This window comes from Lissotriton vulgaris, chromosome 1_1, assembly GCF_964263255.1.
Source record: "Lissotriton vulgaris chromosome 1_1, aLisVul1.2, whole genome shotgun sequence".
NCBI lineage: Eukaryota > Metazoa > Chordata > Amphibia > Caudata > Salamandridae > Lissotriton > Lissotriton vulgaris.
This window is the reverse complement of record NC_141685.1, coordinates 830,420,703-830,448,018: the sequence shown is the minus strand read 5'-3', so window position 1 is coordinate 830,448,018 and position 27,316 is coordinate 830,420,703. Positions and strand designations below refer to the sequence as shown.

Below are 27,316 nucleotides of genomic sequence, written 5' to 3'. Positions count from 1 at the left end.
TCCGATTGGGCGGCCTGGTCTCTGCAGCGTATCCGGTGGGCAGGGGAACACGACAGGGATGCTCTCTCTCCCCTCTGTTTGCCCTGGCGATGGAACCCCTGGCGGTCCATGCGAGGTCAGGCGACCGATACGCGGGAATAGTGAGTGATGGGCAATGGCATTATATATCGCTCTATGCGGATGACCTGCTCCTGTACCTAGCTGACACCTCGGGGGCACTGGTTGGAGCGATGGATCTGTTGTCCGAGTTCGGCCGGCTGTCGGGCCTTAAGGTCAATTGGGCGAAGACCTGCGTGTTTCCGCTGAGAGCGGGATCGCCGGCCCCTAGCAGCGACTTGGGTGTGGCATGGGAACCCTCTTGCATCACCTACTTGGGTGTCCGCATTTACCACTCGGCTGCTGACCTTTTGGAGGGTAACATTGGCCGTTGTGTCCGGTCACTACGGGGTAGCTTGTCTTTCTGGTCGACCCTCCCGCTGACAGTCCTGGGCAGGATAGCACTGTTGAAAATGGTGGCGCTCCCCCGCTTCCTCTATTATTTCCGAACGCTGCCTGTCTGGATTCCCCAGGGGGTGTTTAGGGAACTGCGGTCAATGATTACTGGCTTTCTATGGGGGCATGGCCGTCGCAGAATAGCCCTGAGCACGCTACTTCGCCCCAAGCTGGAAGGGGGCATGGCCGTGCCCGACCTTGAGCTGTATTATCTAGCGGCGCAGTTGCAGGTCCTAACACAGAACGTAGCCAGGGTGTTCCGGGGGCCGGAGGAAGACCGGGATCGGGGGATACAGCGCCACGTGCTGTCATACATCATCATGCAGCAACGGCTCGAGTTACGGGCCCTCACCATGGAGGAGCGGACGCTCCGGCTGTGCTGGCAAAGGAGCCTTCGGAGAGCGAGGGCATCGCGGCCTTATGCCCCGGAGATCCCGATCGGGATGTTGACAGCTTTGCCGCACGGAGGAGATTGGTCCCCGTTGTTGGATTGGGAGGAGGCGGGGTTGCAGGTGGTGGGTGACTTGTACATAGATGGGGCGTTGGCGCCGTTCGACGTGCTCCGGGACCAGTTCGGACTGCCTGAGGGGGGCTTCCTCCTACATGCGGCAGTAGTGGCTGCCATACAAAAGCACTGGAAAGAGGGGCTCCTGGAACCCAAGACGACTATGGCGTGCCAATATGTGGTGATGGCGGCCGGTACATTCAAGGCTGTGACGTGCCTCCATAATAGGATGCTGAACGAAGGGCTGGAACCACTCCATGGGCTCAAAGCTAAATGGGAAGTGAGCGTTGGTCGGCCCATACCGGATACGGCATGGGGCCATATCCTGCGACGCACGTGGAAGGGCACCAGGAACGCGCGCTTTCAGCAGGTCCATTTCTATGTGCTCCATAGGGCCTACTTAACTCCAGAGAAACTACAGCGGTACTTTCGGGTGCCGGATGCCTGTTGCCCCCGGTGTTCGTCCCTAGGGGCGGACATGGACCACTTGTTTTGGGGGTGTCCACAACTGGGAACCTATTGGGCGGAGGTAGGGGAGCTCCTGAATGAGGTGACTGACAGGGAGGTAGAATTCGACATGGCGGCGTGCCTATTGCTCTGGTTCCCGCATACTAAGCACACCAAGGTGACAAGTAAATTCATAGATCTGGGTCTGATATTGGCACAAAGGGAAATATCGTGGCACTGGAAGTCCAGGGGAGGTCCCTCACTGCGTAGATGGAAGAATGAGTTGCTGCGGTGGTCTGACTGCGAGAGCGTGCTCCGGATGAAGCAAGCAGTAAAGTTGGGGAATGAGAAGGTACTGGATGCGGCGCGTGCATGGGAGTTAGTGGTACAGGCTTTGCGTGATGCTTTGGTTGAGGATGAGGACGGCGAGAACTAAGCCGCTGGACACCGCGGGCGAGCACAGAAGCATGGAACTACGCACTGTAGTGGACCCATCCAGTTCAATAGAGCGAAGCGCACACCTTAGCAGTTGCCGGGGGGGGGGGGGGGGGGTTTTGGGGGGGTTAGTTGTAGGGGGGTTTGGGGTGGGCCGGAAGCCATTGGAGGGTTGCGGGTTGAGGCCTTGGAACTACTGGGACAGGGGGTATCGAGTGGTGAGCAGACTGATTGGGTGGAACGGCCTGGTACGAAGGCCCGTATGGCCTAGAGCAGTCCCCGGCAGGGGCGATTACATTGATTCCCACGGAGATGGCTGACGGGAATGTTGTTGCGGGTGGGGGGGTAAAAGCAGATACGTAAAACGACCTTCCGCCAGGGTCCCAATGGGACGTACACTGTGCTGTGTTCCTTTCGAGCGATGTGATATGCCGCCCGGCCTCCGGGATGCGGGCTGAATGGCTGTGTACAACTGTGAACTGTCATTGGACGGGGGGAGCCCACTAGTGTACTGGCTGTTTACTTTTATCCTGTGGTCTATAACTCTGCAATAAAAATATAATTAAAAAAAAAAAAAAAAAAATCAGGGCAATGCACTGAAAATGTCGCTAAACGCCTAGGGTGACCAGACGTCCCGGATTTCCCTGGATGGGCCCTTTGTCCCTACATTTTTGTTAATTTCCGGTTTTTGGGACAAATGTCAAGTCTTCCTGCACAGCAGAATTTATAGGTGTGTGCTCTCCTTTCAGGCACCTCTGAAGTATGAAATTATTTGTTTATACCAGGCACCACAGGAGTAGGTAGCTGCCTGCTCCCAGCAAAGACACAGTGGAGAGGAGGGGGCGGGGGTGCAAGATGGAGGTCCTGCGATTGCTAAGGCTAAGTAAACACAGCCTTGTAAGTTTGTGTGTAAACACACACATTTTACGAGATGTACAAGTTTAGCACACATTTCTTTTTTCTTTTAAAGGCTGTACTAAAAACGGGACAGGCCAGATATAGAAATAAGACTAAAGGCTTTAGTCCTACTTTTATGTCTGACCTGTCCCTGGTTTGGTATTTGATGCTGTGTTCAGAGAAGAAGTACGCTTGGCAATTATTGAATATTTTAAGACAAATGCTGGGACTGTGGAGGGGAAAGACCTTATGGGAGGCAATCAAGGCCACAATCAGGGGATCTGTAGGAGCACTCAGACGGGCGTGTTGAAGTTGTTACATTCAATAACACAAAACAGAAAGCAAGCTACACTCCCTTGAGCGGGACTACAAGTGCCACTCCAGCTGGACTACTCTGGCATCTATCAGAGCACCTTACGGAATGTAATGACATTGTGACACAAGAAGAACCGTTCATGTCCAATCATGTGGCACGTGAATATGGAGAGGGGGAACGGCCTGGCTCTCATCAAGTTGACAAGCGGAGGGCACCGAAGAATGCGGAACATATGGTAAATATAGTAGATATAGCCATACAGAAACACTGACAGCCCTCCATCCTTTCAGTCTTTAAGCAATTCTACACTGATCTGTAAAGCACTCGTAAGTCTGCTACACTAGCTGACAACATATACCTTGAAGATGTGGCACTGGCATGCCTGACCCTGGGTCAGAGAGTACCTCATACAACCTTTACCAGTCACAGACATCCTAGAAGCGATGCCGCCCTCCAACACGGTAAAGCTCCATGCCAAGAGGGCCTGACGGGAGGATTCTATAAGGAACTTGTTGAGCTCCCAGCACCACACCTACAAGCCATGTAGGACTAGGCTTCGTAGAAACAGATTCTAGCCCCTCCTTGCGTGAGGCCTTAATAGTGACCTTATTAAAACCAGACAACCTGAATGTTGCAAGTCCTACAGACCACTACCTTTAATAAACAAAAATACTAGATAAAATACTGTCTATGCCACTTCAACCTCTGATTTCCCAACTGACTATCGGACCAGTCCGGATTTATATCATCCCGATCCACTGCACACAACCTATGTACCGTATTTGCCTTATTACATCAGTTGGACCCTTCCCTTCAGGCGGTGGCAGTTCTGTTGGATGCCAGCAAGTCCTTTGATTCTATTGCACAGGAGTACATGTTTGCAATCATGGCCCCTATGGGTATCTCAAAGGCATTCCTCCACTGGATCCGCCTACTGTATATGGACCCAATGGCCCGGGTACGTGTTCTATAGTGAATATGTATGTGGTGGTACACCTGACGTGAATTGTTATTTGCAGAACCTCTCCAAAGGGTACATTTATTTTTAACAATGGAGTTTACATGTAGCCAAACTCAGTATGCAGTCTGAAATTGAATACAGCCTTTTGCCGGTTTAGTACTTTTAAAGAGTTTTCATTTAACCCAGGGAACGCTTTGTATTAACCCAACTAAACTTTGGTAGAGGAGAAAGTCAAGACCAACTGTTCTGATCTTATGATATGGTTGCACATTTTTTTCAGAAATCTAATTAGGTGGAAGAGGCTGCTCATAGGATAACTTAAAATAAGCCAATTAAGGCAGAGGGTAGATGCAGGGGCAACGATCCAAACCAAAATATGCCCAGCCTCATGAGTTGCAGATAGTAAGAACTGCAACAAAGCAGAGGAGTTTAGCAAATCAGTTAGTGCAAGCACATCAGGCTCAAAAGAGATGTTGAAGTGAAAGTTGAAATCAGATAGGAGCAGATTGAGCAGTAGCAAAGGTTACAATGAAATCACAGAATTGTTTCAAAGATATGTTGATGTTACCCGGGAAATGATAAAGCAGCGTGCATGAGCAGGTTGAATGTAAATAGAGAGCGATGTAGAGGACTAGGATATTGCCATCAGGTAGACAGGAACCACAGAAATAAAGCACTTTTTTTGCAAATAGAGCAAGCCAATCGCCCTGCTTCTCTCACACAACTCTGACCAGTGAGATGTGTAGTAATAAAGAGGTCGTTTCTATCATGGCATAAGAGACCAGTCTTCAAACCATGTTTCACTAAAACAGAATAGCTACATCATAATCTATGAACTGGTTGTAAATTTCAATAGTGTGATTAGGCAGTGATTAAGTGTTAATCAAATAAACATTTATTGGTATCTTAATGTATTATATACATGTATTTGTTTTAAAGAAAAGCTGTCAAACCCAGGTGTGACCACATTGGGATTAACTTCCAACATAGAATTGGACAAAGAAATGTATCCGCATTAGTTAGGACTTAACATCTACTAGCAGAAATGTTTGGCAGTGATGAAGATTTAATACATTTAAAGAAGATTACCCGAGGTCGACTGCATTTTAAAGGGTTCCCCACTGGTTTAATGCGGTCACCAACCGCATGCAGACCCACCTCTAATCTTTGTAAGAAAACCAGGAGCTCAGAGGCTACCTACATGGCTTTGCTGTGTTTTACATAAGCTCCAAATAAAAATAAATTAATAGGCAACACGACTCTCCTCTGGGCATGTACGGGCACGAACAGACTCTCCTTTAGTGTAACAGCGGACCAGCCAGTGTGCTTTTGTGTCCCGGGTCTTTCGCGGTGCTGAAAAGATCAGTACCAAAAGCAGACCATCAACGGGTAAAAATACAGGAGGAAAAACCTCAGTCTAAAATTAGGAGGACCACACAAAGCTCATTGAGAGGGGTAAGAAAGTTTTAAAAAGCCTACAGCAAAAGAGACAGATTAGCACAAAACAGAATAGATGTAAAAAAACTGCACCTGGAGCCATCATACACGAAAGTTAAAATACAAACTTAAACATACGTTTCCACACGCAAACACAAGTAGAACTGTAAATGTGAGCAATAAACGGGGGTGCTAAAATGAAGGGACGAATCGGTCTGGAAGCTAGCATTAGCATAAAGTGAATGGTTGTGAAGTCAGTGTGTGCTTTTGTGTCATGGACCTCAGCATATGCTTGGAAGGTCGTTCCTGAAGCTAGAAAGCCAAAAGGGATAACACTAAAAAGGGAGCAGAGTAAGGCAAGAAAACAGGCGACCTGGTATCATGCCACCAGAAGAGAAGCATCCTTCGAAAATGGTGATGAGGAAGTTTAAAAGGCCTACAGATAAAGGGAGAGTACTACAACATAAGAAAAAAGTCAAAACGGTGCACCTATGGCTAGTATATGCCAAAGTTAAAATACAGGTTCAGGACCAATATCACTAAGATGGGTATGCTTTTGCCACCATTGATTTTAATGTGGCTCCTAGAAAAGGTCTTAAATTGTAGAGGTGGTTAGTGGAACATCTTTATATCAATACTGAAGCTAGGAGGTAAATGTGTGATAGCATTTGTGATATCTTGCTCAGCATTACCCCATCACAACCATTCATATAAACATGAGTAAACAAGCACAGCTATAGATCACTTTGCAATTCATAGCTTGAATGCATGCCCTTTTGTGGAGAACTAGTGCCAGGAGCACCTGTTGGAATGTCAGATTTCCTAATCTTTATGTATGGGTAATGCTCTGATTTCTGAGTAATGCTCAGATTTCTGGGTAATAGCCCGTGCAAAAATAAGCCTCTTCATGGTGATTTTGCCACTATATGGCCAGTCACTTGCTCGATATGAATTTTCCTTTGCTCGATACCATCTACATTATCCTCAGTCTCTGCAGATTAAAATAATACTTAACCATTTTGTAAGGTTGAAATATGGCTTTTCTATTTTAATTTACATCTATTACCTGTACATACTTTTAAGATCTAGAGTCTTCAAAACACTTCTCGTGTCTTGAATTTGATTTTCTTTATAGTGGTGTGGTTCGATTTAAGGTCACTAACCTAGCCAAAAATCTTTGGAGGTGAGAACTCTTGAGGCCGACCCTTTACAATGCTGAATGACTGGCATGCTTAATTGGAGTATTTGTTATGGATGGTTTTAGTGGTTGGGAGGGTCTATACCCGTCCCAATCAATATCTATGATGCCCGATCTACCCATTCATTCCCGAAATGGGGTCATCTAGTTCTTCTCTGGTTTCGCTTTGCTTCTTATTCCATTTTACGATGTCAAAATCTTTGGTATCGTAATGTTTTCAAGTCTGAACCAGATGACAGAAAAAATGTGTGGCCCTATGCCATGGTACATTGTGGGATTGAGAGATATAGGTAATTTGCTGCATGCTCCAAACCAAACACATTCTTTGAACAAGAACACTTTGAAATTCAAAACCCAACAAACAATAGTTGGTAGAATGCACAGCTCTCTGATCTACTAGGACACAAGCATAAACTAGTGCATTCCCCAAAAGTCCCATAGATTACAGCAGAATGTGAGGACATCATTGAAATGGTGCATTACTATGGGCTCTACCTACTTACATTGAAAACACACAATGAAAAAAACCACACAATGAAAAAACTAGAATTATAGCATGACATGAACCTAATCGAAATATAACACAGACAAGACCTACATGTATAATTAGCGTCACAGTAGTCAGGTAGTCTGAATTTTGTGGAAATTGAAAGGCTACTTCTCTAAACATATATCGATGTAGCTTCTCCTCCTACCTCTCCACCTAAGTGCAATTCATTGCTCAAGCGGCTGACATCTTCCACTGAAGAGATGGTGTTCACAAGAGGAATACACAGGCCTCCAAAGAAGATTGGGTGCAGTGTCCCTCAGTGTGAATGCATAACTATGCTAAACTATGAGTTTTTTTTCTTTGTCCTCTATTAAATAACTAACCTGTTACCACATCGAAGCATGCACCTGTATCAAGTTTTAGCAGAGACAGCTGCACATTAAAAATTCGTTGTTTGCTTAATAGTGGGTTGTTTTTCAATTTTTCTAAATTTCTATTTTGGTATGATGTGTAGATTTAGCATTCTCCTTGTCCCTCGATTACCTAACCTACTTATCAATACAAGTAAAGCAACTGGGTTAATCCCACTAGCATTCATAATACCTCGATTACGGTTTTTCCCCTACCCTATCTATCTATTCTAGTGATTTAGCATTACTGATCCTCTTCTCCCAGTGCATCTGGCCTGAGCAATCAGCTAAAGGGTAGGCATTAAACTGCATCCTCCCTCAAACTCTAGGTACTCATGACATTTTAGAAAGAGGAGAAGTTGGAGATTAATGTAATTATATTAGAAAGTTATACTGAGTCAGCTGGAAGACACCTTGAATAAAGAGAGGCCTAGTCTAGATCCCTCCAAAGCTAAATAAGAGAAAAGGCTGACTGGCCAATGAGGAGCTTAATAGGAACAGTTGCATGGCTAAGAGCACGGCTGACCACCAATCTTAGAATTAATAGAAACTGAGGGACTTTGACCTCAAACAGAAAAGAGAAGGACATTCCAGATTTTGTTACCCACCCTCTTGAATTTGGGGCCAGGATTAATACTTTTGTAGGCTTACTTCAATACTATTAATACCATTATAGAGCTATGCGTGAGGCGTTTGGAGAGTACTTTGGAGATATTTGTGGTGTCTTATAGGTCAATCATGTCTTCTAAGCTACGTGTCTATATGAAGGATGGTTGCTCTTGCAAAAAGTGAAGAGTGGTAGATCCCTTAGCAGTGACTTACTCCCTCCACGAGGACCCTCACTTATTGCAGAGAAATAACATGCCTCTTTTTTGGAGTGAGTTTTCTATAGCTTAAACTCGACCTGAAGTTATCAGTGCTTTACAGGAGCACCAGTTAAGTTACAGACCGTCACATGCATTTTGGTAGGCACAGAGAAATAAAGTGATTTGCCCCAAATCACAATATATTGAGCGTTCCTGAAGGGACTCAAACCCGGTTCCCTAGCTTCCAGGTAGACCACTCTAGTGGTTAGGCCACATCCTCTGCCTTGACATGTGCATTGTCTCCTGATGACATATCCCTCCAGATTCAGCCTTCAGGTACAAGACATGTGGAATAGAACACTATAGTACAGTATTCTTAACATAGGTAGTAGATAGAAGGGTATTCTAGCCAACAAAAGACATAAGTTTCAATATTCCACAAAAGGATTTCTTCAACATATTGAACTGATGCATATTCACAGTATGAAAGGACAAATAGTTCCTCCCAAACAACCAGCAAGTTTCGGGAAATCTCCAAACACACTTCCTAAAGTAAGCAGTAGCTTTTTCCTAGGGTCTTTCCCATTGAATAGAAAGATATGGATCAAAACGCAAGGGCCTAGTTGTATAATGCAGTAGACATTAGCGTGCAGCAGTGTGCTGTTTAGGAAGCAGAACATTTGGAGATGTGCAATCAGTATGAAATGGTCATCAAGATAGGTCAGCAGCTTCAGACAAATTCTGAATCTGATGAGTGCCAAATGCTATATGAACATATGCCAGAAAGGTTTGACACCTTCAGCAATCATACCACTCAATTCCAGGAGTTTACTTTTCTCTTTGACCCCTTACCACCCCCAACTCTTCCAGGTCTCATCAACAAGGTAAACCGACTGCCGTTTATCTCAATGAATACATTAGCTCAAATCCAGAGGTAAAATCTGTGTTGGCTTGCTTGATATGGTTTCAGATTCGCATACCTGACTCGCTCCTTTGTTGGTGCCCATCTGGAGACTGATGGTCGTCTGGTCAAACGGTTTGTCTGTTTGCATCTTTGGGTCGTAAAGATGTCGCCGGGTCCCATAGGCAGTCATACCTGCTTGACTGGCGCACTTATTGGTGCCCATCTAAGGTAAAAAATAGAATAAAAAGTGAGTGACAGTTCACACTAGAGATCTCCCTTAATAGTAGATGTATAGATTCTGGTAAAATGAAAACTTAAAGGCAAACAATCACCGGTTTTTACTCTTATTGCAAATTGGAATAGTCCACTTCCTAAAGCACGCACAACTGTCTAGAGTGTTAGGGGCCTTTCAAATCGTTAATGTAGTGAATGCAGTTTGTACACTTAGATATTTGACATTTTAAGGTTTGCATACTTGTGCTACTGCTAAACCCAGGTGGCTGTAGCATATTAGCGAGAAGCACCTCCAGGCACTATAAAAGAAGGGACAATGTAGCAGAGAAAAAAAGTCAATGACAACTCTGATCATGGTACTTCAGTAATAACAGAGGTCTTCAAAATAAATTGAGCTTTTGGCACAGGAAGCTAATTGATCAGCACATGAAAATCCATTTAGACTGGCAATTCAATTTCAGTTCTGTCAATATACAGATGTAGTCAGAGGTTTGGAAAAGGAAACCAGTAGGAAAGCAATAGGAAGGGGAACAACTGAGCATAACCGATTGAGAAGGGAAAAACTGGAATGAGAGACATTGTGTAGAAAGGAGTCAAAAGTTTACACAAAGACAGGGCAAAAATAAAAGTAGGAAGTAAAGACAGGCAGACATTAAAGGGCCTGAGGAGGACTGGAGAGGCAAGAGGATTAGGAAGGAATGAGGGGAGACTATGGTAGAAAGGGAATAAGCAGGACGGTGAAGGAGATTAGCTCAGGTAGGGTTTTGTATAAATATGTCTGAAGTCTACAGCAAAAGTGGAGCCCGCCAATCAACTCGTTGAGTACTAGGTGATGGTAGCAGCACAAGAGGACTGTGAGGTAGCTTTGCAAGAGTTTGATTGGATTCCATTCTACGCTCAAAGCTCCTCAAATTCTTGATGTTGCTGGAGATTTTATAAGAAGCTCTTGGGAAGTTCTGGTGTGGATTGCGAATGGCCTCATGTGTTGTGTGACGAATTACATTTCATTCTAGCATCTAGAGAAAGAGTGAAGGTAATTTAGTACAGGCATTATGTGTTAATATTTTCAGGTTGCCAAAATCAACAGGGCAGCTGAAATACACAAATGGTCTTTATAGGCATTAGGGATGACCTTGGCACACCAGAGTCTGTGGGGCTGTGACAATTCAGACATGGTAAGAATATAGCTTAAACAGTGTGGGAGACCGTGGGATGAATCAGGGGTGGAAGTGTAAGGGTGATTTTCGTTGAGTTAATTGTTGCTCCTGCTACTGTGCAAGTGATGCAAGAGTTTATAGACAAATGGGTATCGAGCCACAATCTCTATGATTTTACTTTATCTACTGAGTAGCTGTGAAACCATCCATGTTGAGCACCCATTGGGAATTTAGACCCGTGGGAGACTTTATAATGACTAGGTTTTTCTCTCAGGGTTTAACTTCGAGGTTCACTGACATCCAACTGTGAAGTTTAATATTACAGATGTCTTTTGGTGAAGGTATGTTTAAGTGCACTTGGGTATTGACAGCATACTGGTGAATCGCAACCCCCTCCCCCCCTCCCCCCCCCCCGCCTCCATCAAGATTTATAACCGAATAATCTTACATGCACATACATTTTCCAACGTAATTTTCTGCACTGCGTTTTTTTTGTGTTTGTATGATTTTACTTAAAGACAATGACCAGCTGGTGACTGATTATTTATTAGACAAGAACAGCAGATACTCATATCCCATTTGTGGTCGGGGTTACTAAAAGGTCTTGCAGAACAAGGAGTTTTTCTATCTTGACATTAATTTATAGTGCTACAAATATATGTCCTGCTTGGAGTCATTATGAATAATGTATATTAAATTAGCCTTGATGGTTGCTGTAGCTCTGTGCCAGAAAAAAAACGATTAGAGTATTGCTGGAAGTGGCATAGATTGATTTCATCTTATACTCAAACATATTTTGGTCCTACTCTTTTCTTGCTTTGGGCTATTGCAGCTGCAATCACAAGACTGACCAAAATGAACTAATTCCTGGCTGGCTTTCATATATAACTAAAAATGTAATGCAATGTACTCATAGTTGAAACAATTTACTAATTCCTGACCTTAAATAGATTTCTTTAAATCCATTAGGCTTGGTCCAGTCTCATCCAAGCAAGGTGACATTTTTTATTTATCCTTGCAGTTTTCTGGCTTTTGTACTTCATTGGAAGAAAACTTTATGGGCGAAGGAAGCGGTACACAACATTAGGAAACTAACCTACTTCATGATTTTTTTGTTTTCATTGCATGGTCTTCAGTTACCACGCTTGACATTTTTTGAAGACATGGTAGATACCCATCTACATCTCTTCTCCAAATTATTTGCACAGACTATCAAGCTGTCACAAGCATTTACATGTAGATGAAATGGTATGAAGTGAAAACAGTATATTATGTACCAGATCTCCCAAGTTCTCTACCTTGGGTTCCAAATGCTAAATCAGTGGCAATAAATAGAAGCAATCAAAAAGTGACACAGTAGGAACCATCAATTAATTTATCTGTACAAGTGATAAATCTTTGCACCAAAATGGCTACAAACTCCATATATCTTGTTTACGGTCAATTGGTCGGCTCAGAGAAATCTCAAAATATGTGTACTTGGGATGCAATGAAAGGGTTTCAAACTTACCAACAACATAATGAAATGTAGCAAAATAAATTTGCTAATAGTACCTTTAAGAAAGAAAATTTTAAATCACTTGAAACCATGTACAAGGGGGGATTTTCACTAGATGTAAACAGTGAAAAATGGATACATGATATCCACTATTGGTAAATCTGAAGGCGATTATGTAATTCGGACTCACCCGGATGAAGGATAAGTCACTTTCATGACTGCTACTGATACATTATCAAACGCAGTATAGCAGTATGCATCTTTGCATGGTAAGGGTGGCAATTCTGAGAGGAACAGGTGCCCAGATTATGTAAATTAAAGAGGGATTAATGTCTTTATTTACATCCCTCAGAGTCTAGGTGTATCCCGGCCCTCTGGGGTTCAATTTCAACTTCACACTGTGAAACAGTAAAAAGAATTGAGTAAAAGATGGTGTCGTTTGTGTGAAATGTAGGGGATTTGGCTGTTTTTGCGCTTCTTTTTTGTATACTTCTCTGGGAAATCGTACTTCCTATGAGCCTTTTCTAAATTTTCCTGGTAATTTCAAAGGCAACCAGTAGGAATTATTTCATCCCTATCGCAGAGCTCGAATTATAGAATTGTTAAATTTCGGAAAAAAAATGTATCTCCCCAAGTTTTGGAAAAACTGACTTTTTGATAAATGTTCAAAAAATACATGTATAAGTCAATCTCACCAACAGAAATAAATGAAAGAGAAGACGCAAGGGCAGAAGAGAGATGGCACGCTGGGTTACACGTGGCAAAGCAGAGTATATAGTAGAAGAAGAGGGTAGGACAACTGGAAGAGAGGAGGAGGTGGTTATTTACAATTCTTAAAAACAAAGGAATGCCATTATTTCAAGTCAGCTATCATTCACGAGGGGATTTGTATGCAACACTAACTCTAGATCATGTCAGAATGAGCAGGTCTCTAAAACATTGTTTATCCTATTACGAAAAGTAAAGATCTTCCAAATGTATTTCTGCCCCATTACCTGCAGTCCTATTACACTTTGTCCAGCTTTAAGTTTTTCATCATCAAATTGCCTTTTCTGTTTTTCTGAGTATTTCACACCAATGTCAACGGTCGTGTGGAAACCTTTAGTTTTTGCCTGGAATTAAAATGAGTCACAAAATAAATTACATAGTTTAAAGTCCATGCAAAGTGAATGAAACAACATATCGAAAATTAGCAAAGGCTGTAAACCCAGCTGAATGTTCAAGAAGTATCTGCACTAAGCTTGCTCACACCAACTACATTGTCCTAAATAGAGCATAAACATACAATTAGCTTTTTTCTTTTAAACCCTTTTTCAGTGTGGGGGTGTAAAGTAAAATTAAATATAAACTAAATACTCTACAAAAAATACACTCCACAAACCAGATGGAATACAGCTCCAGGCAGAGACACTGCAATGTTAAAATTAAATTCACCTGAATGTAGTTTATCTACTAAGGAATTTATAGTGCTTGTCAAAAATACCAACTGGGGCATAGGGCTCTCAAACACAAATACCAACTCATTGGAGAAAACATATCACATTTAAGCAACTGATGGTCTACTGAAGACCCAGGGGGGAGGGGGAGGAGGGGAAAGAGTAGCGGAGGAGGGGGGCCGTAGATTAAGATTGGCTAATTTTAACGTTAATTATCACAAAACTTAAGTTCACACTAGTCCGATTGCTTTCTCAAAGTCATTGCAATTAAGTCTAGAACCTTGGCATTTTCTCCCACCCACAAAGTTTCTGAAGATGTGGATCCTAACAGGTGCTGCAGGAGTTTCCTCAACACACACAGTGTTGAACTAGGGCAGTAATATTTTTACTGAAACAAACCATCTGAAAACTCCTGACCACACCCTTGTTAAAAATATCTTGCCATATTACTATAGTTTGAACTGTTCCCGGCAACCGGAATTAATAATCATGGCAGTGGAATAAAACCATAGCTGCCCATTTACTGGAAATATGAACAGGTGCTTTTTGGTGGTCAGTCACCTCTCACTTCTCCCAGCTACAAAGGCAACAAACCATCTCCACAAACACACACTTTAAGGGAGGTCATTACTTAAATTACCTACACATCACCAGCCCACCCCCTACCTAGTAAAAATGTGTAGTAATCACAACAATCCGTCCAGGTTGTCAGTTTTGTACATAAAAATTCCCACAGTGCAATGGTTAGGAATCCATGTCATTGCCCTTATAGGCAGAAAAACAAACTGATGAAACTCGGAAAGCCAAATGTAATCAATTTTCCCATATTTCCAGCCAATCACTATGTTCATTGTTTACCAAAACAGTAGCTCCAGGGGATGGCCGGTGCTGATCATGAATGGACAAAAGATATTAGAGTTCAGGAAGCCTTGGACGTACCCCTGGCGTCACAAAGCACACAGTGGATCTTTGTAAGTGTGCACTGGTGCAAAGATCACATGGCGCGTAGGCGCCCGTCAGGTCTAATGAATACTGTTGCATTTCATAAAAATGAACGTTAGACCTTCAGATTGTTCCTGGGTAATATCATTCAATTAGGCAATGCAATACAGCAAAAAAATGAGAAAAGTATGTACAACTAACATTTCTACAGATATTGGGCCAAATGACGCTAGCGAATTTGCCTAAAATGTTAGCCCCACTCAAGATTTGTATTTGAGATCCTAGGTGTTTTTAACTACAAAGACTGTTATAGGAGTTAGGGAAGAACAATGGATGAGTTTCAGATTGAATGAGCAGCAAGTAATAGCACTGCAGATGAAAACAAGCATTGGTGTAGCCAATAGGTCTCACCTACTGGACCTTATAAGTGTGCAACCACGCATCACATTATCATGGGAGCTGTGGTACCAGAGATTGAAGAGCTATACAATACCTACACACTGTTTATTGTATTTTTACAGTTTGCGTGTGTCAGGGTGCTCTATTTCAGTGTGTGGCCTATGCCGGACCGCACTAAGAGCGCCCTATGAACAATGCATTGTTTACAGTCTGTCTGCACTTAGCTCACAACACTATTTAAAGAGTTTTTTGTGCATGCGGTGAGCATGATACCAGTTGCACAGGAGTAATTATCCCCTGCGGCTACACCAAGCTCAAAATGCATATTATCATCATCAAAACAGAGATCCTGATTGGCTTTGTCAGGGCCCATTCTCTTCGTGCAAATGTGTCTCTTGGGTATGACGGTGTAAGGTGGTTGGGGCATCAGAGGAGGTAATGGGAAACTAGTGAGGGAGCAGAAGCATTGCACGTGTCAGAAAGCAACATTGGGAGTGGCTTAGACGCACGCATGAATTGATATGACAAGATGAAGGACAAGGACAGTTTCCCCAGACACTAGAAGTGTACTGCCGGCATTCCAGTAGGTAGAGATTCAGACACCGAAGCGAGGTAGCTCCCTTAAATCAAGCTTTCCAATGAACTGTTGACCTGTAAGGGCTGAAACCTCTGTGGTGTGAGCTCCATGCTGGAGACTGCCCTAATGTGAGGGGCCCGATTGCACAAATGCAGAGTGCAAACTGGTAAGGACATTTGGAATAACATAAATGTCTTTATTTTCAATTTGCGATAGGTCATGTGTAATATTTATATTTAAAATGACGCGAAAAACTTACCTTTTCAACGCCGACAGCGCCAGCGCCAGGGGCACACAGGAGAAGAAGCCGCCACCGCCGAGAGTCACTCTGCTTGAAGGAACAGCGCCGCCGCTCCGGGAACCACAACACCCGGCAGGCCTCGCGGCGGCGCCTACACCGACGCGCTCAGAGAGCACGCACGGCCCCATAAGAGAGGGGACACCCCGGCAGAGCGGGGGAGACGCGAAAAACTTACCTTTTCAACGCCGACAGCGCCAGCGCCAGGGGCACACAGGAGAAGAAGCCGCCACCGCCGAGAGTCACTCTTTGAAGGAACAGCGCCACCGCTCCGGGAACCACAACACCCGGCAGGCCTCGCGGCGGCGCCTACACCGACGCGCTCAGAGAGCGCCCACGGCCCCATAAGAGAGGGGACACCCCGGCAGAGCGGGGGAGACGCGAAAAACTTACCTTTTCAACGCCGACAGCGCCAGCGCCAGGGGCACACAGGAGAAGAAGCCGCCACCGCAGAGAGTCACTCTGCTTGAAGGAACAGCGCCGCCGCTCCGGGAACCACAACACCCGGCAGGCCTCGCGGCGGCGCCTACACCGACGCGCTCAGAGAGCGCCCACGGCCCCATAAGAGAGGGGACACCCCCGCGTCGCGGGACGCCCGGGGCGAAGCCCGGGCAAAGGGCGGGCCCTCTATGGCCCTCATCGGCAGGAAGAGGCTGGGCTGGGCCAGAAACGCTGCCGAAATTTTTTGCTGCAGTCATCTGACAAGTAAGACTTACTCTCCAGTTCCCATTTATTGTCTAAACACTGGCCTTGTATGAAAATCGTATACTATGCCTAAGAAACCGGAGGAAGTTCAGTCCAACACCATTAATAACTACTTGGTGCAAACTGTCAAAAAAATAAACATGCAGAGAAGAGAGTCCTTGGGACTGAGCCTATCCCCTGATATGAGATGTTTGTCATCTCCTACATCTACTTTGACTGATGACATTATCTCGCATGAAGATCACTGTGTGGAGATTTCCAGCGGCCCCATTTCCCAAGGTTCTATTGACATATCTATTAATGTTACCCCAGCACTTGAGGGATTACATGAGGAGGCTGAGGGTAATATAGACATGGACACTGAACTTGAATTAGAAAAACAGATTTGTGCATCAACGGACGAGCAGTCCCCCTCAAAACTCGGACCTAGGCCAAGACGACATTGTACTAAAAATCCACCAAAGAGGGTAGGGCTACGCTCAGGTGCAAAACGGAAGAGAGTTACTACCCCAAAAGCTAAGCAAGTGATTAGCCATGATGATGATACACCAAAACTATCTCTAGAGGATGCTTTTTATGAAAAAATCACAGATTTCCTCGAGATAAAAATGAATACAATCATCAAACCTTTAATATCAAAAATTGATAAGTTGCAAGCAGAAGTCAAGAAGTTGAGTGGACTTCACACTGTGGTTGCTGGTGGGATAGAAAATATAACCACGCTAGTTACACACCTAAGCGATAATATAGGGGGAAATGTTGTTGGAGATGTCGTAACTGAAAATGCAGTAAATCTATTACCAGGGGAGATTTTACCATCTCAACCACCAACACTTATTGATAACAGCGAGGGCCCCTTGTCAGTTAACATTCCTACAGACATAACCCCCCAGGTAAACATCCCCTCAGCACAAATTCACTCATCAGACCCTCTACAATTCTTAGTAGAAGCTACACCTGTGGTCTTAGTCTTAGCAAATGTGCCTCCGCTGGAAGAGGGAACAGTAGAAAGCCCTACGTCCCTTAGTAGTAAGGCCCTACACTGGCTGACCAGTAATACACGGTTTGCACCAGGGGGAAAGCGTCACCTGGCTAGTGTCATCAAGTCAGTAACCAGGGTCCCCTGGCTGGGAAATCGACCAAAAAAATTCAAAGGGGACTGTGTGGCAGTGAGTTTCTCAACAAATGATGTCCTTCCCAATATCCTTGCCAATATCTTTCCCCCCCAACGTAGACGGGGTACTGTTGTCCCCTTGACCTTAAAGTTCTTTTATGGTGAGCAGCAGAACGTTACTTATCCAAGAACCCCAGCCCCGGGGTGGGATAGTAACTGGGATTCGAATTTTAGATGGGATCAGGATTCTAGGCAAAATATAGCAGCTTACCACCGTTATCCAGTACAGTTTAACCCGGTTGTACAACCCCTCCAATTGTTCAACCGTTATGCTCCATTATCCTTTATGGATCAAAACGATTGACTCTCCCCAATACAAGATAGCAGAGGGGATGGCCCTTTGCCTGCTCCTAGTTCAATAGTACAGAGTTCTGCAAGAGCCAGTATTTGCAAAATTATGAGTTGGAACATCGCTGGTCTTAGAGCCAAATTAAATGACAAGAACTGGCTGAACATAATTAGCTCCTACGATGTTCTTGCTTTCCAAGAAACATGGGAAACATCTGACAGCTTGGTTCTGGATGGTTTTTCCATTTTTCTGTACCCGCAGACCCAAGTAAAGCAGGCAGGGCAAAGGGGGGCTTGGCTATATATATTTCATTAGATCTTCAAGGAAAGCCAAGACACATTAAATCTAATTCAACTAACTGCTTAGCGGTGGAACTATCCATGCCAAATTCCTCTCCCATAGTATTAGTTAACTTTTATAATTCGCCTGTCAGTCAAACTCTCAACGAGCATTTGGCAACTCTAGAAGAATTCCTGTCTACCCACAGTGAGAATAGTTCCAATGGGTACGAGGTGATCCTCATGGGAGACTTCAACATTCATCCTTGTCAAGTGGATTGCCATGTGGAACAAGAGGATTTCTTTCTTTATTCCTCTCCACCTCATTTTGAACACACATCACGTGGACAGATGTTGGAATTGCTTCTAGCTACTTTTAACCTGTATGAGTCATCCTGTTGTCCTATAGGCCCGAGGTTACCGACATACTTAGGCAATAACACGGGCACAATCATAGATTATATTTTTTTATCTTCTAGTCTTCTACCTGAAGCTATTTATTACAAGGTAGAAACTACAGCTTTTAGCGATCACAATCCCATGATTTTAGAGATTATATCTCAAGGAGTCTTGGGAAAAAGAAAGGCTGATACTTTATGTGCAATAGATTTAGTCCTAAAAGACCAGAATCGAAGACTAAAATGGGACCAAGTGACCCCTATCGCCTTTTCTACAGGAAACCCTGGCAAAAGTAGAGGGGAGGTTGCAATTTGTCTGGATAAGAACCCTGGACCTAACTTGATTGAGGCTTTGATGCCATCTGCCGAAAGGTTAACTTAGACCTAACTGTAAAGACAAAGGCAAACAGGACCAGAGGCCCCAGATGGTTCGATTCAAACTGCTCCAAGGCTCACTCAATTCTCTTAAAGGCTTTAAAAAACAAACCAAGAGATAAAGCACAGATAGCTTTGCTGAGGAAGCAATACAATCATGCTATCAGGCTTAGGAAATTTGAGATAAAAAATGATGCCTGGAACGATTTATTATTACCCGAAATACAGCGAGATAGTGCTAAATTTTGGGCAATCATAAATCACCCATATTTCGCTGGAAAAGATAACCAGAGAGCAGACTGTATTGTACCAGACGATCAATGGGTGACACACTTTAGTAATATCTATAGCCACCCTGATACCCCCTCAGATTGCGAGATGTCACCTTCGCAATCAACAACGACTACAATCGCTCCCTTTACCCCTGAGGAGGTTAAGAAAGCGATTAATGATACACTCTGTAAAAAGGCACCAGGGCCTGATGGGGTCCCTGCAGACTTTTTCAAAAGTGCCCCAGAATTTAGTACCAAGATTCTTACGAATATTTTTAACGTTACTAGGGACCTCATTTTTCCTAGTAGTTGGGCAAAGTCTACCATAGTACCTATTTTTAAAAAAGGACAAAGGACAGATCCGGCCTGTTATAGGCCAATTTCCCTTATAGACTCAAGCGTTAAAATTTTGGGGAGAGTCCTTCTAGGAAGACTGACCCAGCTCATAGACGGGAAAGGCATTTTATCAAATGCACAATATGGTTTCAGAGCAAAAAGGGGTACCATAGACCAATGCCTAAATCTGGAACTAATTTTAAACAAATATGTAGTCGCCAAGGGGGGCTCCCTGTACATGGCCTTTATGGACCTCTCTTCAGCTTTTGACCTGGTCAACAGGGGTAAGCTGTGGAGGATCCTTTTGGCCATGGGCATTGACCCCCCTTTGGTCAACTACTTAGCGGAACTACACAGGGAGCTCAAGACTTCGGTCAGAGTGACCAGGGAAGGAAGATGCACTTGCCATTTTAACTCGGAGAGGGGGGTTAGGCAAGGATGTATCCTTGCCCCCCTCCTCTTCACTCTTTATATAAATGACCTGGAGAAAGTCATGGCTGCATCTCACATCGACATTCCACGTGCAGGCGAGACAAAGTTACCCGTCCTCCTGCATGCGGACGATGCAGTCCTACTAGCACGCTCCGGAGTGGCCTTGAATAAACTCCTCTCATCCTTTGGAGATTTCATGACCTCATTGGACATGAAAACTAACACAGAGAAATCCCATGTGATGATTGCAGGAGCAGCAGGTAGGAAAAGAAAGACTAAAACATTCTTTTGCACAGGGAAAGAGGTTAGGAGAGTCCCATCTTTTCCATATTTAGGTGTGACCTTTGATGAAAAGGGCACATGGTGCCCCCAGCACTCCGTTAAAAGCAACGCTGTTGCTAGAGCGGCAGCAGGGTTGCTTGGTTTTGCTAAGAAATTAGGTGCCCGTCCCATGGAAAGCATCATCAAAGTTTACAAAGCAAAATGTGTGTCCATTGCCCAGTATGGCTCTGTAATCTGGGGGTATACTAGTCACACCAAAATTCAGAAAGTAGAAAATAAATTTCTGAGATCTCTGCTTTCAGTCCCCCAATCGACTCCCTCTTACGTACTACACGCAGAGCTTGGTTTGGGCTATATAATGGACTCTTTAAAACTAGCCCCTGTTATCGGATGGATGAAAACTTGGCTCAACCAGGAGCTTACATTAAATCACATTATCTTAAAAGATTGTTTAGCCCTGGATAGAGCCTTATATATTCCGTGGATAAAATTTGTACAAACTCAGTTGACTCTTGCCGGTCGTCCGGAGCTTTTTTCTTCCCCAGACTTAATCACTCAAATTGATCTTAAAACAGTAAAAAATACTTTGACTGAGTTGTATGTTCTGGAGAGGGAAGCTATAGAGTTAAGTAAACCCACGGTAAGGAAACATTGTATGCTGAAATCTGGCCCAGGAATGGAACCATACCTTTACTTGGTAACTAAACCATACCATCGTTTCCTTTTAACGAGATTTCGTTTTGATCAGATCCATCTTATCTTAGGCAATTATAAAACTTGGAGTAGACCTGTTGATGCTGAACCATGTGACTGCAACCACTTTTCTATTCAGGACACAATACATCTCATTATGTTTTGTGAACATTACATTGATATTAGAAAAAAATATCTGTTCCCAATCCTGCGTAATCAAGGTTTTACTCAGGTCAAACCAGCCCTAATGTTTTTGCAACTCCTTCCTAATGCAAAAGTAGCCTTTCACGTGGCTAGCTTTTTAGTTGCTGAAGCTCGGATAAATAAGAACCGTACTAGAGTTAGGCACCTTACTGACCATTGAATAATCTTACCCAGAAACAAGCTTTTAAAGGGATACTTGTGTACAGACCTCCAGGAACACGTACCAAATTTTTAGCAGACCTTACAGATATCACGGAATCAGTAATAGGTTCACCATACTATACGATTCTTGGGGACTTTAATTTCCCGCTTGAAAACATGGATAACCATGATACAGTCCAACTTATCGCTGACATGCAGGCAATAGGACTGCAGCAGTTAGTGAGGGGCCCTACGCACAACGCTGGGCATACACTGGATGGTGTATTTACTAACGACCCCAAAATTGAGACATCATTAATACTTCCTTTGATATGGACTGACCACCAAGCTATAATTTTTAGGATCAAACTGTCACCACTCAAACTTTCCCAGAATAAAGTCTGCCCGCCAGTGGGGGTACGGACTTGGAATAAGGCAGATATGCCGCACTTTATTAATTTCCTGATGTCATCTATCTCAGAAAACACAGGTGATATTGAGACTATGTCCACAAATTTTCAGGAATGGATTGTAAAGGCAGCTAACCAAGTTGCGCCGGAAAAATATTATCGCCCCAATAGAGCTACGCCATCTGCTCAATGGTACACAGAGGAACTGCGCCTCCAACGTCAGTATTGTAGAAATCTTGAAAGACGCTGGAGGAAACATTACAGTCCTTCGGCTAAGCAGGATTATAAGAGCGCTCTAGCAATCTACAAAAAAACCATCAACACACAAAAGAATCTTTTCTACACTGGCCAAATTGAACAAGCACACAACTCAGCCAGGATGCTCTTTTAGGTTGTGAATTCTCTTTCTAGTCCAAAGGGACCTATAAGTGAAAACTCGCAGGAACTATGTGATTCACTGGCCACTTTCTTCAAAACCAAGGTGACGGACATCTATTCCACTTTTTCTGATGAACAGGCATGAAAAGCTGATGCTACACCCGTTATTTATCCAATGCCCAATAATCCCTCTTTTGATAAGTTTCAGCCAGCTACTGAAGCTCAGATCAGTGCGCTGATCTGTAAGATCAAATCAGGTTTCCCACTTGACCCTTGCCCACCTACAACAATGAATAAATTACAGAACGTTATCACACAGCCGCTAACTGAAATATGTAATTCCATATTTACATCTGGTGTCTACCCAGCAAGCTGGAAGAAGGCCATTGTTAAACCTTTAATCAAAAAACCTTCTTTAGACCCCACTATTTCATCTAACTACAGGCCTATTGCCCGTCTCCCTTTTACGTCCAAAATCATAGAGGCAACTATGAATAAACAGCTTTCGGAGTTTATTGAACATCATAAACTCTTAGATGATACTCAGTTCGGGTTCCGGAGGGAACACGGAACGGAGACAGCATTAATAAAAGCCTCAGACGAAATTAGAGAGATTATGGACTCAGGAGGAGCTGCAGTTCTTATTCTACTAGACCTGTCGGCGGCCTTCGACACGGTCGACCACACCATCTTGGTCGAACGTGTCTCAACCTTTGGGATCAATCATCTGGCCAAAGATCTCATAGCCTCCTTTTTAGCCAACCGTAGACAGGCAGTAAAGCTGGGCAATTATTACTCGCCCACCACTGAACTGCCTTGTGGGGTTCCTCAAGGATCCTCGCTAAGTCCTACTCTTTTCAACATTTATGTTTCGGACTTGGCGAGGGTCATCAAATCCCATGGGATGCGCCTAACCACCTATGCTGATGATACCCAGCTTGTGTTGGCGGTGCACAAGAATGGCCCCGTGGTAGCAGCTAGGTTTCAGGAGGGGTTACTGGATGTACAATCATGGATGCACAGTAACTGCCTGAAACTTAATGCGGAGAAAACGGAGGTCATGACTTTTGGCACAATTTCTCCAGAATGGTCTCACATATGGTGGCCTAGTCAGATGGGTCCGCCTCCGGTGCCAGCCACCAAGGTCAGGAATCTGGGAGTGATTTTTGATAATAAGTTAACTTTTGGATGCCATGTTAATAAGGTGGTCTCGGCTGCTTTCTTTGTACTGAAGAAAATAAAAAAACTCCTGCCGTACTTACCAGTATCTGCAGGAAAAACGTTAGTCACCACACTAGTATTTTCAAAATTAGATTATGGAAATGCTCTTTTTCTTGGCACACATAAATACATCCTAAACAAGCTTCAGTCTGTCCAAAACATGGCAGCACGGATCCTGCTTAACATCCCTAGGCGACATCCCACTTCTGCAGCCATACGCCACCTTCATTGGTTAAGGGTTGAGAGCAGGATCAAATTTAAGGCTCTTTGTATAGCCTATAAGGCCATTCATCAGACAGGACCAAAGTTTCTAAAAGAGGCTTTTCAGGTGTATACCCCCAAAAAGAATCTAAGATCAGCAGCTAGCTATCTTTTGACTGTCCCCCGCACAAGAACGGCCACCTGGGGTGACAGGCGATTCTTGGTAGCTACGCCGGTGCTCTGGAATTCACTCCCCTTGCACATTAAAACCGCTCCCACCCTTATTAATTTTCGTAAATTACTGAAGACCTGGCTTTTTAATCAATAAGAACGTGCTGATCTGTGCTGGAATCTGGAGTATTTCGCTGCACCTAGACACCTTAGGGTATTAGTTGCGCACAAAAAATCCCATAAATAAATAAATAAAATAAATAAATAATGTCTCCCATCCTCAAATTTAATTCTTTGTTCCTTGGAGGGTCTCTTTTTAATACTTTTGAGAATTTTTTATATATTTCGTTTGTATATTGTGATTTTAAAATGTTTTTTTTAAATATGTTGATTATTTGTAAACTTATGTATGAATTTGTGCTCTGATGAATTCCTATGTATTTATGCTCATTCTTTTATGATTTTTAATAATCGAATAAAGATAAATTGACTGACTGAATATAAAACGCACTAATCTAAGTTATATAAGGTCTAACAGCAAGAGAACAGTGCCTTTCGGTCCTGGCCACTGCAGGAGAATGTGAGGAAATGTTTAAAAGATTCAGCTAAAATTATCAGAGCCTTCGAATTATAAACCTAGTTTTTTGCAATTCTTACAGGCAAAATTTCAAACGAGCAAATCATGCAGGGATGCCACAAGCCACTACTGGATTACTTTCAGCTGAGTCGACAGTTAAGTAAACGGCAACAGCTTTTAACTTGAGTTTATTTCACTGGTAATATGTGGCTTTTCAAATTGTTATAAGTAAAAAATTTTCCTCTGAATTAGGTCTGCAGCCGAGGCCATCTGTTGTGCAGATGTGAAATACTGTTGCGCGTGGATAAGAGGGGTAACTCGATGATGCCAGAAAGTCGTAAGTCCCTTAGATAAAATGTGCAGAAGCAGACAGGGTAACAAATGCCTCCATGTTGTGGGGTGTGGGAATAACGCAACAAGTAATAAAATAAACGTGATGTTATATGGTTATTGCTGTATACACTGCTTGTACGATTTTATAAGCAGCAAACAGGAACGAATAGTTTCTTACCCGTCGGTGTAGTTTTGCAGCTTGAAGATCTTTCTGGATTCACTATGCTGTGCATTATTCCCCGGGACCCAACCACTAGACCGCGGAATAATGCACAGCATAGTGAATCCAGAAAGATTAACGCTGCAAAACGAATAGTTTCCTACCTGTTGGTGTAGTTTTGCAGCTTGAAGATCTTTCTGGCTTCACTATGCTGTGCATTATTCCGCGGTCTAGTGGTTGGGTCCCGCGGAATAATGCACAGCATAGTGAATCCAGAAAGATTCCACCTGCAAAACTGGCGAGATTTAAGTAAACACTTAGGTCGCAGGGTGTTGTTTTTCACTAGAAGGGTGTACGGTGGTTGGGGTATCAGAGGAATGAATGGAAAACGAGTGGGGGAGTGGAAGGGAAAGTATTGCACGTGGCAGAAAGCAACATTGGGAGTGGGGGGAAGCACGCGTGAAGAACACAGAGCGCATTGGTGCCGGGTGAGAGAAGAATACAGAACGAAGGGCGGAGAAGTACACATGAGAGTGAAGTCATTTGTCACCTAGTGTCACCTTCAGCGTTGATGTGCCGTACTTCGGAATCTTCCTGTTTGTTAGCCCATGCTACTGCACAGCTGCAGGAGCTGTTATCCAGCATGTTCAAGGACACTCCAGCAACACAACTTCCAAAACCCTAGCTAACCCGCCCACTCACTACTCCTGCTAGAGGGGGTGCAGTAGCGGAGTCGCAAATGAACAAGGGATGGGTGGAAACAGAACGCACATTTGAAAGAGACATGTTACTACGGAAGCTTTCAATTTCTTAAAGCTAAACGCCAACATTGATTTCATTAAACGTTACTTTGACAAAAATAATACACAAATTCTTAGTAACTAAAGAAATTAGATTACTTTTTAAAAAGAAAATCCTTTCCTATAGGAGTTCTTAATTCCATTCAAACTGCGTAACGCACCTTGGGCGATCTGTGTATTTAACAACAAGCCGAACAGCTGTAAATAAATACACAAGGAATAACTTATGAAGTTGATGGCTAATCACCCAATCCCCTCCAACAGCTTGGAAGTCATGGGAACCAGACACCTCAGTCCCCCGCATCATCCCTCAATGCCAAATGGCAAGTTATGTCACAATGGATTTTCTCATATGTAGCAAGAAGAGACTGGGATAATTGGTAAAAACGTGAGTGCAATATTGTGCTCAACGGACGATGGCCATATTGTAGACTGATTTTAGTAAAACCCCAATGGCTGTGTGATGGTGTCTAGTATTGTGACATCCCTCTCTCTCCCTCATGGTTTCTCTGACCCTTACTAGTGATTTCCGAAGCTCGTGCTCTTTGCAGTTCATGGTCTGCACTGTGCCCAGCTCGTGCCCTTGCCTCGCGCTACGATGAAGGCCCTACATCCTCACAGCTTCAGAAGAAAGGAACACGAGCAGATGTGCTCAAGAAGCTGGTGATTCGCAGTGGGTGCTGTGGGGGGTGAGGTGGGGTAGGTAGCAGCATGAAACAGGGACTTTCCAAGAACACGCACTGGGCTGAACGCAATGGAAAAAAGTACCCCTATAGAAAGAGAAATACAACTTCAAAAGAAGAAACCTGAGCGAAATACAAGCAATCGTTTCAATCCCTTTGCAAACAAAAAAGTTCCACAGAAACTGCTATAATGTTAACAAGTGGAGGGACATTGTACTTGGTCGCTGCTCTCAAGGAGAGAAACACTAAAGGAGGCATGCCAAATGCATGCCATAAACAAATAGAAATCAAGATAAAGGGGTGACCATGGAACCAGCCAATTACAAGCTTGTGGGTAGGCTTGAAGCCCTTATAGTGAATACATCATGTCTCGAAGACAGCGCATGCGCCCTGCCTAGGCTCAACCTAAAAACAAGACAGGAAATTCAGAATTACCCAATTCTTTTGTAAAACTTAGGGGAACGTGCACCTAACAATTTCACATGCTCAGCATGTTAAAGTAATGACTGCCATTTTCTCCCTCAACAGTGCCACACTGTTGCTGCTCAGAATGGAAAGCGCTATCCTGCCAATACTTTTTAAATTAAAGAAGAAATCACCTTTTCTTCTAACATTGTTTCAAAGAAAGTTAAGTATGGGGTGTGTATGTGTAGAGAACATTACCAGATTTCAATCCGATCTCTCCAGAACACTGCACCCTTTGTTTTAGGAATCGAATCCTAAATATAGACAATTCTGATGCTTCTTGTAGATTTATTTGTGCATGTGTGATAAACCCGGTGATTTAAATAGAGTGTGTGCTAAATAGACATCGAAACTGAAAGAATATGTACAATATCGATGGGAAAAGTCACTTAAATTAAAGAGCAGATGGAGTAGACACCGCTGTTTTAATGTTGGTACATTTGACAAAAGTTCCAGCAGAGATCCTCTCCCAAAATCTCATACAGAGCAAGATAAATTA

At 43.6% G+C, this 27,316-nt stretch overlaps 1 protein-coding gene across 1 annotated transcript in view; it reads right to left on the bottom strand.

Moving 5' to 3' along the window:
* CNN3 (calponin 3) overlaps nt 1-27,316 on the bottom strand; it is a 159,939-nt gene that overhangs the window by 8,874 nt on the left and 123,749 nt on the right. Inside the window, exons 5-6 of the mRNA XM_086957363.1 lie at nt 13,183-13,299; nt 9,375-9,521 (exon numbers count right to left, since the gene is read on the bottom strand). Coding sequence (XP_086813489.1) covers nt 9,375-9,521; nt 13,183-13,299 — 264 coding nt within the window. The remainder of the gene's footprint in view (nt 1-9,374; nt 9,522-13,182; nt 13,300-27,316) is intronic.